This window comes from Lactuca serriola, chromosome 8, assembly GCF_051521515.1.
Source record: "Lactuca serriola cultivar US96UC23 chromosome 8, Lser_US96UC23_V15, whole genome shotgun sequence".
NCBI lineage: Eukaryota > Viridiplantae > Streptophyta > Magnoliopsida > Asterales > Asteraceae > Lactuca > Lactuca serriola.
Window position 1 is genome coordinate 204,343,227 of NC_136415.1, and position 13,123 is coordinate 204,356,349.

General features: G+C 41.3%; 1 protein-coding gene across 1 annotated transcript; it reads right to left on the minus strand.

Annotated features, from left to right (window-relative positions):
• Positions 1-402: 402 nt before the first annotated feature.
• Positions 403-1,342, minus strand: LOC145068616 (cold shock protein 2-like). The gene has a single exon (XM_079015608.1). The coding sequence runs from the start codon at positions 1,232-1,234 to the stop codon at positions 587-589; it is 648 nt and encodes a 215-aa protein (XP_078871734.1). The 5' UTR covers positions 1,235-1,342; the 3' UTR covers positions 403-586.
• Positions 1,343-13,123: the final 11,781 nt, after the last annotated feature.

The window sequence follows — 13,123 nt, forward strand, 5'->3', positions numbered from 1 at the left end:
CAATCGTGAATAGATTACTTGCATCTTAATGTGTTAATGCATTGAAATTGTACTTAAAAAGATAATCACTTTTAATTTCAAGTTTTTGATTTTGTCTAAAAAACCAATTTCAAGTTCATCAAGGGTTTTAAAAGATACCTTTATTCTTTATATTATTTATTTCAAATTGTAGATAAGCTTGGTTACAAATGATATGGAGATATTTATACATTAAAAACGTGGCACACATATTATGCAACCATATCCATTGCTCAATATCAATCAAAGATGATAAAACCCCACTTCAGTTAATCTTTATCCCAACCACTTGTGCATAAGTCTTGAAAAAAAGATCAAATTTGAAGTTTAAAAGGAAAATCATGAGAACATGAACTACAGATTTGAAGAACAAAAACATGATCAAGCACCAAAAACGGAACAAACTATCATATAAGAGAACTAAAAACATTTGCCAAATGGTTCAACAAGGGATTCTTAAACATAGAAATTAGAAATCACAAAAAACCCAAAAAAAAACAGAAAAATAAGAAGCAAATTAATGGTAGAAAACACAGATGTAATTTACCAGTTCCATTCAGATTTCAGATCAACGGTTACTAGCAGTTGGACATTCACGAGCAAAGTGACCATCTTCTCCACAGTTGTAACAACCGCCACCACCTCCGCCTCCGCGACCCCCGCCACCGTAACCTCCGCCACCACGACCTCCGCCGTATCCTCCACGTCCACCACCGTAGCCACCACCACCTCCGCCTCCACCGTTCTGATCACAATCCCTAGCCATATGTCCAGCCTCGCCGCACTTAAAACATGCGTTCCCGCCGCCTCCACCTCCGTATCCACCACCACCACGTCCTCCACGACCACCATATCCGCCACCACCATACCGATCACCGCCTCCTCCACCATAACGATCACCGCCGCCTCCACCACCGTAACGATCACCGCCTCCTCCACGTCCGCCCCCGCCACCGCCGCCTCCACGGCTACTTCCCTGCACAGGCCCCTCCTCGGGACCAGTAACATCGGCAGCCTTCGCCCTGCCATCAGATCCGTTCTCCACCACATACTCCACCGTCTCACCATCACCTAGACTCCTAAAACCATCAGCCCTGATCGAAGACTGATGAACAAACAGATCTTCGCCGCCATCTTCAGGAGTAATAAAACCAAAACCCTTGGTATCACTAAACCACTTCACAGTTCCCGATTTCCTAGCACCATCGACAGCCATTACTTCTTCGATTTCAAAGCAGAGCAAAGCTAACAGGAGAAATTGAAACACACCCCCAAATCGGAGGAGATTAACGAAACCCTAAACCCTCTAAAACCTTTGGAAGCTATTGGATATATATATAAAAGCCTTTTACGGAAAAGGGGTAAAAGTGGTAATGAAAAGCCACGTCATTGTTGTCAACGAAACGGAGAATCTAATTTTGACCGGTTGTGGCGAATTTACAGTTTTAGCCTTATCGGGAATTTAGTAGCGACTTCTCGATTAAATCTAACGGCTGGGCGTGAAGTATCCATAGAGTTTTCCATCTTATTAATGTTTTTTTAATGATTAATGTTTTTTTGATTTGAATGATATTTCAAAGATAAAATTACATAAATCGTCAATGTGGTATACTGGTATGTGATAATATGCATTTTTAATATAAATTTTAAAAATGGATAAATTTTGGGTTTTTTTGATTGTTACGGATTGGGTTAAGAATAACTGAGTTTGAAACTAATTAGATTAAATATTCTGACTTAGTTAACTAAATACTTGTTTGATTTTATATCTTATTGACAGTACAAAGTAACTATATTACTCTTAAATAATATTTTTATAATAATTCTTTTATGACATGATCACAGTCATTAAAGCATGTGTAACAATCTTCTCTTCTACCCTAATAAATAAAAATGATTTTACCACATGTCATTCTCTCATAAAATTAGCTACATGTCATTTTGTCATAATTTGAGATATATTTATTTTCCAATTATCATTACTTTAATTTTCATTTTCAATATATCATTAATTTAGTTTCCATAAATTAAACCTACCATACTGACTATTAATTTTAAATTTTAAATTTCAATTTCAATTTCAAATAAATTTACAGTTTAAACCTTTATGTTTAACATTTTATTATAATTAACCCGTTTAGTACACACTAAATACATAATTTTAATTTATTTATTTTTTGCATGTTTTTTTTTCTGATAATTTTCATTTATTTCAATTTCAAATTCAAATAAAATTTCTATTTAATCATTCATACTTAACATTTTGTTTTAATCAACCCGTATAATATACGGGTCTCACAACTAGTCAATAAATAATCACAAAAGATCAATATTTTTTTATGTCCTTTACCCTTCGATAACATGATCACAATTATTAAAGCATTTATTTAGCAACGGATTTGGAATTGTAGGGTGGGAATCGATTCGGTTTATGGGTTCTTCGGTTTGAAAAAAAAATGGTCCAATATAAAAACCAAACCAAACTAAATTCAAATTCTCTAGACCAAATCAAAAACCAAATTCTAATTCGGTTTGGTTTAGTTCGGTTTGGGAACCGATAAAACCAGATATTAACTTTCAAAAAATAGTTTTGCAATTTTCCAAACATAAATTACAATGTTTTTAACATAGAAACCTAAAGTTACAAAAATAAAAATTTAAAGTTTCATACCAAAAAAAATCTGAAGTTTCATACATAAAATGATAAAATCCACTAGTACTAGTTAGTATCATAAAGTTTTACTTTCAAGTTCCAAGTTCCAAACTAAAATAAAAACATTGACGATCGGAATTTCGTGAGGGATTGAACGGTGAAAAGTGATCAAGTCATTTAAGTGAACCCTACATTGGTAAAAGAGTAACTGAGCTAAAATGATTTTTATTTTATAATTAATATTTTTATTTAATATATAATATATTTTTTAGTTAATTCACTTATGAATTTTGGTTTTTTCGGTTCGGTTCGATTTAAACTTCATGAGACCAAAAATTGAACCAAAAACCAAATTCACAATTCGGTTTGGTCTTCGACCAAACCAAAAACGAATTTGAATATGGTTTGGTCGGAAATCGATTTCGGTTCAATTTGGTTTTCAGGTTTTTCGGTTCCGAACCAAATAAGTCCCACCCTAATGGGTTGTAATCTGAGAAAAAGAAATCATCCAAATTACAATCATTTAAAGATGGCTTGTAAAACATAGGTACCGTTAGATGGACAATTGCTGACATTAGTTTCAATCTCAATCAAACAGAATGGAATTGTCTTTTCTTCAGACTTCATCCAAAATTCACAAAAAATAGTCAGAACATTGGCTACAATCTCCTTCAAATGATGTTAATTTGGTGTTAATTACTTCATGGTCTGAAAATGATCATTATTTAAACCCACAAAAGAACACATGAACTGAAAATGTCTAGAAAAAATAACACAGGAACATTGGCTACAATCTCCTTCAAATGATCCAAAATTCCCCTACTATTGAAAAGAGCACATGAATTGAAAAAATCACCACAACAAAATAAGAGCACATCACAACAACAAAATAAGAGCACACCAACAACAACAACAACAACAAAAATCACAACACATCAACATCAACAACAAAAAAACCCATAAACCTTAGTAAAAATGGAAAAAGAGGGAGCATAAAACTCAGAAAATCTCAGCAAAAAATTGAAAATCTCAACAAATCGAAAATCTCAGTTTTGAATGGAAAAACATGAACAACAAATTCAAAAATACGCATTTGGTCGAAAGAAGGGTGGTCTCTCGTGGTGTGGTCGAAGGAAGACAACCGAATCCAAGGGTGGTCGTCGAAAACATGGGAGATTCCTTTAGTTGCTTTTTGTAACATCCGGATTCCCAGGTGCATTATTTATTCTTTATTTTGGAGGGACTCGGCGAGTTGATGCTTAGACTCGCCGAGTGGAGTCGCGAATTCCATCCGCGTTAATGACCGGACTCGGCGAGTCGAGTGGTGGACTCGGTGAGTTCGCGCTGTTTAATGAAGCGCTAATTCCCGGGGATTGAGACCTATTTAAAGGGGCTTATAGCCACCAATTGCGGCTACCAGGCCCCTGAGTGAAACCCTAAGCGATCTAGAGCGTTTGTGAGGAAGAAGAGGCCATTTTTTATCCTTGTGTGGGTGTCTTTGCAAGAAGAAGGTGACCAAGGGCTGAAGAGGGTGCTATTCTGTGGATTTCATAGCCTAAGGACTTCATATTGAGGTATATATTCGATCCTTCTTCAGTTTTGGGTGTTAATCCTTGAGAGTTAGGGTTTCTAGCCCATTTAGAGTGTGAATGATGGTGCAATTGGTCCCTTCTTGTGTTGAGGCTTCGGATATGGATCCAAAGAGGTCTAGAGACCTTAACTCCTTGATCTTTACGGGGTGACTTTGGGTATAATGAGCTTAGGGGGACATATTGAGGCCATTTCTTCAAATAGAGCCATTGGGTCTTTGCATGGGCATCAAGATCCAGACTTTACGTGTTTATATTGCTTAAGGAGGCCAGATCTATGGGTTAGAGGAACGGGTCTAACCTCAAGAGGTCATTTGAGCTTGATCATGGCATGAACTTGCCGAGTCCCAAGAACAGACTCGACGAGTAGGGCTAGGGTTTTCCCATAGTTCACTCAGTGAGTAACTTGCCGAGTTAGGGGAATGACTCGGTGAGTCAGAGGGAAATAGAGGACTGGAGTTTAAGGCAGAACTCGCCGAGTTCATAATAGGACTCAGCGAGTCGAGTCGGGGTGGCCCCGCGATTCATACCAGGTGTAACTCGTCTAGCAAGGGGTTGGCTCGACGTGTCAAGCAAGGCTAGGAGGAGGATTCAGTGGTCACATGTGGACTCTCCGAGTCGCCCATGTGCACTCGACGAGTCGGGTCAAAGTTTGACCGTTGAGTTCCGTTGACTTTAGGGTTTTGGTTAAGACTGACTTAAGAGAGTTCAGGGAAGGTAGAATGGTCTTCTACCCAATCTTTAGAGCTGAGACAATGAGAGAGTATTGATCAGGGATGTTATTTGAATACTAGGAGGAGGCCAGGTCGGGACGTTGAGCACGAGAGTTCATCCTACTTCGCTTGAGGTGAGTCTTCTCACTATACTTTACCTAGAGTGGTAACAGAGTTAAGTGACAGAGTTATTGTATGCTATATATCTGATGTCTGGCACTGCATTATTCTATGTGATTTATGTTGTGTGTATATCAGAGTTAGGATCGAAAGGTCAACAGAGCCAGGACCAGAGGGTCCACAAAGTTAGGATTAGAGTTATGTGCCAGTGTATCTGTATGCTATTTATTTTATGAGATTTAGTGTGATATGTGATATGCATGATTCAGAGTTATCAGAGTTAGGACCTTTGGGTCCACAGAGTTAGGGCCAGGGGGTCCACAGAGAGTTGGGACTAGAGGGTCCCACTGAGACACACTGACCAGAGGGTTAACAAAGTTATAGCCTCAAGTGGCTAATATGTGTTAGAGTGGTATTTTGGGGAACTCACTAAGCTTCGTGCTTACAGTGTTTTGTGTTATGTGTTTTAGGTTTCCTCAGGATCACGGGACGGCACCGGCTCGATTGTACACACCAGAGGAAGCGTTTGTTTTGAGGATCCTGGTTTATCAATTGATTGAACAAAAGAGTCATGTATTGTAATTTAAATAAAAATGAGATTTTTATGAAAAGTGTTAAAGAGATAAGCGAATTTAAGTGAAAATTTTGTTTTGAAAATTTGGGTGTTACAAGTTGGTATCAAAGCCTTGGTTTGAGGGATTCGGATGCACCTTCGGGTAAATCTGGACTCAAACTGAGGAAGTAAGAAGAGTTTTTAAAGAAATGATTTTCTAAAAGTGAATAAGAGTTCAATGAGAAAGTGAGAAAGAGCAGTGTGTACAATCAGCCAGAGCCCGAACGGTTATTTCCCAAAATACCCTTACTTTTGTGTTATGAGATAGTTACGATACATTTTATGAGATATTATGCATGCTAGAGACAGGCTAGGTGTTTCATACCTTAGGACTAGAGTGGCCTGATTTGTGATGCCTTAGCCTAGGAGTTGTTGTTATATGTGATGTGCTTTTGAGTATGAGTGAGAGTATTCAGTTGGAATCCTTTTAAGAAATTTGAGTAGAGGAGTAATCTAGGAGAGATGCCTAGATGAGTATTGTGGTGCTTATCGAAAGAGTGGTTAGAACGCACGAGGGGTAGAGTTGCAGAGTTCGGTGGTACTTTTGAGAATGTGCAGAGAAAGCGAAGTTATCACCCAGGGTGAGTTATATGTATTCTTCGATGCCCGAATGCTGCTTGCTTCGTGCTTTGTGGAACTCTCAATGATGGGAGTCAGCTACCAAGTGAATATGACGATATTCAGGAGGTAAATGGTTGACATCATTAGGAGCTCTTCAGCAGATGATGGCGGAAAAGTGGGAGGACCAAGGAAGAGCCGAGGGAGTAACCTTAGCCAAATGAGTATGCTGGCGGAGTAGAACATTTCGCTGAGCAGCGAGCACTCGTGGCGGAATTAGTGAACGAGAAGGTTGAGCAGCTACTTAGGAGCTCTGGAATGGTCTGTGTGGAAAGTATGGGTAGATGTGGCAGGTAGTATGGGCCCGTACTACCGAAAGCAGAGGACGCATACTCAATACAGGGAGTATTCTGAAGGTTCTGAGTAGCAGATTGAGGAGTAACGTTATGGTTCAAGTACCATACATCGGAGCAGAATGAGGAGTGATGTTATGGTTCGTGTACCATGCATCGTAGCAGATTGAGGACTGATGTTATGGTTTGAGTACCATACATCAGAGCAGATTGAGGAGTGATGTTATGATTTGATTATCATACATCGGGGCAGATTGAGGACTAATGTTATGGTTTGAGAGCATATTGAGTAGTGATGTGATGGTTCGAGTACCATACATCAGAGCAGACTAGGAAGTGATGCCATGGTTCGAGTACCATGCATCTTAGCAGTTTGAGGGGTGATGTTATAGTTCGGGTGCCATGCCTTGTAACAGATTGAGAAGAGATGTCAGCGCCTGAGTACCATGGTTCTTAGCAAATGATGCTTGTGATTCTCCGTTTGTCCGATAAGGATTGACTGGTGGAGTTTGGACGCGATGGGGTTTTAGGCCTGAGGGCCATGAATGAGTTCTATGAGGCATCCCTTGAGAGGGAGGTCGAGAGCATATCAGAGTACCTTGGTAAGATGTCAGATGTAGTCGCAAGACTCAGGGATTAGTAGAGAAGGCATTTATGGGGGATTGCGGTCTGAGTGAGCAATCAGCCGATGGAGGAGATGTCACCTTTTGTGACTTGTTGGGTTCTATTTATGTTTCTTATGGGAAGTAGGAGAGGCGTGAGATTTCAGTTTTGGGTTTAAGAGTAAACCCTACGGGTTGGCATTGATGTCGATTTTCCACCAGAGTATCAGGCAACATGTCTGCCGTGAGGAAATGATCTACCATGAGCAGGTAGTCAGTGGGGACTGAGATGGTCAAGGACCACATTGCACCCTAATTGAGTATAGTAGGGCGTGTGGTAGCGGTATCTGCGGGTAATCCAGTCGAGTATATCAGAGTGGTGGCTCTTCTGTCTATAATGGGTACTGAGTATGGTAGTGGAGTCCCTATTCTCATGATGATTCACGTGTTGGATCGGAGGATTGAGAAGTCGAGGATGAGGAGTATGATGATTTATTGTTTTAGTCTAAGAGTTAGTGATAGCACTGGACAATTGGGATGTTCAGTATTGGGATGGTATGAGATTTCGAATGGATAGTGGCAGTCGTGATGAGATGTTCTTGAGGATTTCTTCGGAGATTTAGGGTATTTGAGGTTTCTTGATCTCTATGTGGGGAGATCATTGGGCGTTGTGTGGCTCCTTCCAAGCGTAGGTGCGATGTTTTTGGAGGAAACCGTCTGTGGGGTAGAGTGTTGATGTGTCAATTGGTGATGGTTCGAACCCTAAGTTGGGGGAGAACCGGGTATTTTATTGAGGGAAGCAAAGACTTGTGTAAGAGCGGTTAGGGGGTTGGATACAGAAACCTGCGGCTTGAATTCATGAGACCAGGGTCATTGGTGATCAAGGAAAGGTGCAGAGCGAGATAATGCATGTGGTATGTGTCTGAGAAAAGGATGGGTGTCTCCACGGTAGGTGGCCAATGGTCAGGAATCTGGTGGTGGTCAGGGCCGTTTTAAGTGGAAGGCTCGTAATTATGGTATGGGCAGTTGAGAACTTTTGGGTCGAAGTATGGATTGCATATGCCCCTTTTTGGGGTGAATAGAAGATTATCGAGCAGCCAACTCCCGGGCCGGTATGTGTATTCTTGCTTGGATTTTGAGCAGTAGGGGAAGGGGTTTCGGAGGATCATCAGCGTGTTCTGAAGCGTTAGCGCTTTCTTTGTATTCCAATCGAGTTTTTGGATACAATGAAGTTACGCATTGGGTAAAATGAAGAATTATTTATGGGGTTCAGAGGAAATGTATTGTTGTATCGGTATGGTGCTTGGGGTAGGAGATCAGTGGTTGAGGCAGGACACTGTAATGTTCTGTAATGATGTTCCGTGGTACCCGGGTATAATGTCCCAATTTCGGAGTTTATTTAGAATCTTAAGTTTGAGACGACTAGTGGTGTATCATGTATCTACGGTTCCAGTGGGAGCCCTTCGAGTATTGACATCAAGAGGGATTATTTAAGAAAGTGGATCTCCGCAGAGGTAGGTATTTTGTTATAGCAGTTGCCGCCAAAGTCTGTGATGCATATGTGGGACAAGTGTGTGTAGCTATCTATGATAGTCTACGGAGTATGAGTTAGTGGACATAGTGTGGCGTTGTAATGAGAATGAGAGTATGGGGTGATGCTACGGGAAGCCGTAGTATTCACTAGTCAGAGGGTGTTGTGATGCTACGGGGAGTCGTAGTACTCACAAGTCAGAGAGAGGGAGTCGTGGTACTACGGGGAGCCGTAGTACTCACTAGTTAGTTGGTGTTGTGGTGCTACAGGGAGCCATAGTACTCACTAGTTTGAGGTTGTCGTGATGTTACGAGGAACCATAGTACTCACTAGACAGCAAGAGAGTGTGATGATGGAGTGTTCTCCGGTCAGTGTATGATGCAGAAGAGTTTTAGGCTTGAGTAGCCCTAGTATTGAGTTTTTGGAGCCTGGTGGTTGAACCAGGGGCGGGACTGGGGGCCCCGTCTTTGTCAGGGTTGAGTCGATTTTTGGTTGGATTGTAGTTTCATTTGAGAATTTTGTGGCTTGTGTGTCACAGGGCCGAGATAGTTGATGCGAAGAGGAAGTCAGTGGGAGCTCTTCTGCGGAGAGACTAGTAGAGTTATACGTGAGGGAGGTGGTATCGCAGCTCGGAGTACTGATCTCGATTGTCTCAGATCTAGATGTACGTTTCACTTCCAGATTCTGGAAGAAATTCCATGAGGATTTGGGCACAAGGTTGCATTTTAATACCGCCTACCACCCACAGACTGACGGGCAGAGCGAGCGGACGACTCAGATGCTCAAGGACATGCTTCAGGCATGTGTATTGGAGTTCGGAGGGAATTCAGACACGTACTTACCCTTGGCTGAGTTTTCCTATAACAACAGCCATCATTCGAGCATTGTTATGCCACCCTTTGAGCTATTGTATGGGAGGAGGTGTCTGACTCCCATTTGTTGGGGATAGGTAGGGCAACGTGTGATGGGTAGTATGGAGATGGTGCTTTAGACGTCGAGTCAGAAGAGTTATGTGGATAGACGGCGGTCAGAGCTCGAGTTCCAGGTCGGTGACTTCGTACTCCTGAAGGTATCTCCTTGGAAAGGAGTGATCCGGTTTGGAAAAAGGGCAAGCTGGGACCCCGATATATTAGTCCATTCAGGGTGACCTCCAGGGTGGGCAGGGTAGCGTACCATTTGGAGCTACCTGCGGAATTGAGACAGATTCATGATACCTTCCACGTGTCTCAGTTGAGGAAGTGTAATGCCGACGATTCGGTAGTGGTACCATTAGAGGATATTCAGGTTGATGCGAGCCTGAACTATGTTGAGAGACCGGTGGTGATTATGGATCGGAAGATCAAGAGGAACAAGGAAGTGCCCCTGGTGCAGGTCCAGTGGCAACATCGGAAAGGGTCTGAGCTGACTTGGGAGCCAGAGCGAGAGATGCGTGAGCAGTATCCAGAGCTGTTTTTAGAGTAAGACTTCGAGGACGAAGTCTGATTCTAATGGGGGAGAACTGTAACATCCGGATTCCCAGGTGCATTATTTCTTCTTTATTTTGGAGGGACTCAGCAAGTTGATGCTTAGACTCGCCGAGTAGAGTCGCGAATTCCATCCGGGTTAATGACCGGACTCGGTGAGTCGAGTGGTGGACTCGGCGAGTCCGCACTGTTTAATGAAGACCTAATTCTCGGGGATTGATACCTATTTACAGGGGCTTATAGCCACCAATTGCGGCTACCAGACCCCTGAGTGAAACCCTAAGCGATCTAGAGAGTTTGTGAGGAAGAAGAGGCCATTTTTGATCCTTGTGTGGGTGTTTTTGCAAGAAGAAGGTGACCAAGGCAAGAGGGGCTGAAGAGGGTGCTATTATGTGGATTTCAGAGCCTAAGGACTTCATATTGAGGTATATATTCAATCCTTCTTCAGTTTTGGGTGTTAATCTTTGAGAGTTAGGGTTTCTAGCCCATTTAGAGTGTGAATGATGGTGCAATTGGTCCCTTCTTGTGTTGAGGCTTCGGATCTGGATCCAAAGAGGTCCAGAGACCTTAACTCCTTGATCTTTACGGGGTGACTTTGGGTAATATGAGCTTAGGGTGACATATTGAGGCCATTTCTTCAAATAGAGCCATTGGGTCTTTGCATGGGCATCAAGATCCAGACTTTACGTGTTTATATTGCTTAAGGAGGCCAGATCTATGGGTTAGAGGAACGGATCTGACCTCAGGAGGTCATTTGATCTTGATCATGGCATGAACTCGCCGAGTCCCAAGAATAGACTCAACGAGTAGGGCTAGGGTTTTCCCATAGTTCACTCAGTGAGTAACTTGCCGAGTTGGGGGAATGACTCGGTGAGTCAGAGGGAAATAGAGGACTGGAGTTCAAGGCAGAACTCGCCGAGTTCATAATGGGACTCGGCGAGTCGAGTCGGGGTGGCCCCGCGATTCATACCAGGTGTAACTCGTCGAGCAAGGGGTTGGATCGACGTGTCAAGCGAGGCTAGGAGGAGGATTCAGTGGTCATGTGTGGACTCGCCGAGTCGCCCATGTGCACTCGACAAGTCGGGTCAAAGTTTGACCATTGACTTTATGGTTTTGGTTAAGACTGACTTAAGAGAGTTCAGGGGACGGTAGAATGGTCTTCTACCCAATCTTTAGAGTTGAGACAATGAGAGAGTATTGATCAGGGATGTTATTTGAATACTAGGAGGAGGCCAGGTCGGGACGTTGAGCACGAGAGTTCATCCTACTTCGTTTGAGGTGAGTCTTCTCACTATACTTTACCTAGAGTGGTAACAGAGTTAAGTGACAGAGTTATTGTATGCTATATATCTGATGTGTGGCACTGCATTATTCTATGTGATTTATGTTGTGTGTATATCAGAGTTAGGACCGAAAGGTCAATAGAGCCAGGACCAGAGGGTCCACATGTCACACCCCAAAACCAAGAATGGCGGAAACGTTCCGGGGTGGAGGACGTCATGTACAGTATCACAACAGTGTAAAGTAGTAAATAAGCAACAACATCATCCATTGCATTATAAGTAAAGTTTTAATACATGTGTTCTTTCATTGTAATAAGACACCAAAAATGTATAATCAAAATAAAAGACGAGACTTGTCTGCTCCGTCTTCTCAAAACCTGGCCACCGTACCTGTCTACTGATGACCTGAGAATACAAGTTATTTTGAAAGCGAGTATCAACTTTAAAGCTGGTGAATTCATAAGTATTTAAGTGTCATTGTCTTGCTTTGAAAAGCTGTTTTAAAAGTCATGTAAACCTTTAAATGAAAATGTTGATATAAGTATGAAAAGCCCTAGAAAATCCCTTATTTTCTATCAGTAAAGTAGCCTTCAACCAAGACCCGAATGTTTTGTAAGTAAAATGATAGTTTTTCCTTCTATTGACTAGTACTAAAGTACTTAGTCTAACTCATCGTTTATGTGAAAGTATCACAAAATAAAGTAAAAAGGAAAATATACTAATGTAAGTGTTGTCACTGGGTACTAGGACTAACACAACATCGCAATAAGCAAAATAGATAACCTAATGAACATCCGAAGATTGTCCAGAAAAAGTGTTAATGTAAGTGTTATCACTGGGTACTAAGAGTAACACATCATCACAATAAGCGAAAAGTATAACCTAATGAACATCCGAAGATTGTCCACTTGTCCTCTGTAGCAGCAGCAGGTGGGTGGAAGGGTTAGTCCCGATATCGATCTACCTAATATAAATAGTAACCGTAGGCATCCGTAGATGTTCATCGACCACTGGTGCTAATCAGCTAGGATTCGGAATGGTTAGTCCCGTCTAGATATCCCGAGGTACTGGGGATAGGCAGGAAGATTTACACAGAAGGTACTAATAAATCATCCTCGCAGTTCGAGATACAAGTATTCATGTACATATACACAGGTAACGTATCTACGTAAAGGTACTCATGTAATGTATTCATGTAAGCGTATTCATGTATCATGTAATCATATGTAAATGTACTCATGTATCAGGTAATGTACTTGTATAGACTCATGAATGAACTGACTCTTGTGTGATTCCTTGAAATAGGAATAATGTTTGATATCTTCAAATTATCCCTATGATAATTTACTGAAAGGTAATTGGTTGTTCAAGTAGGTTTATACACCCTTACTACCCAAGGGTGTGGGAAACTAAATGAAAGATGAAAACTATAACATCAATACATATATAAGAATATAAGTGTATATGCATAGTTTAGTTCAAGAATGTAAAATGGTTTTGTAAGACATCTAAGGGTTTTGAACAAATATAAAAGTGACTTGATGTCATTTTGATAAGCATTTCAAAAGTAATACATTTGATAACAAAGTATTTTAAAGATAGAAAACCATCTCATGCATCACATTTT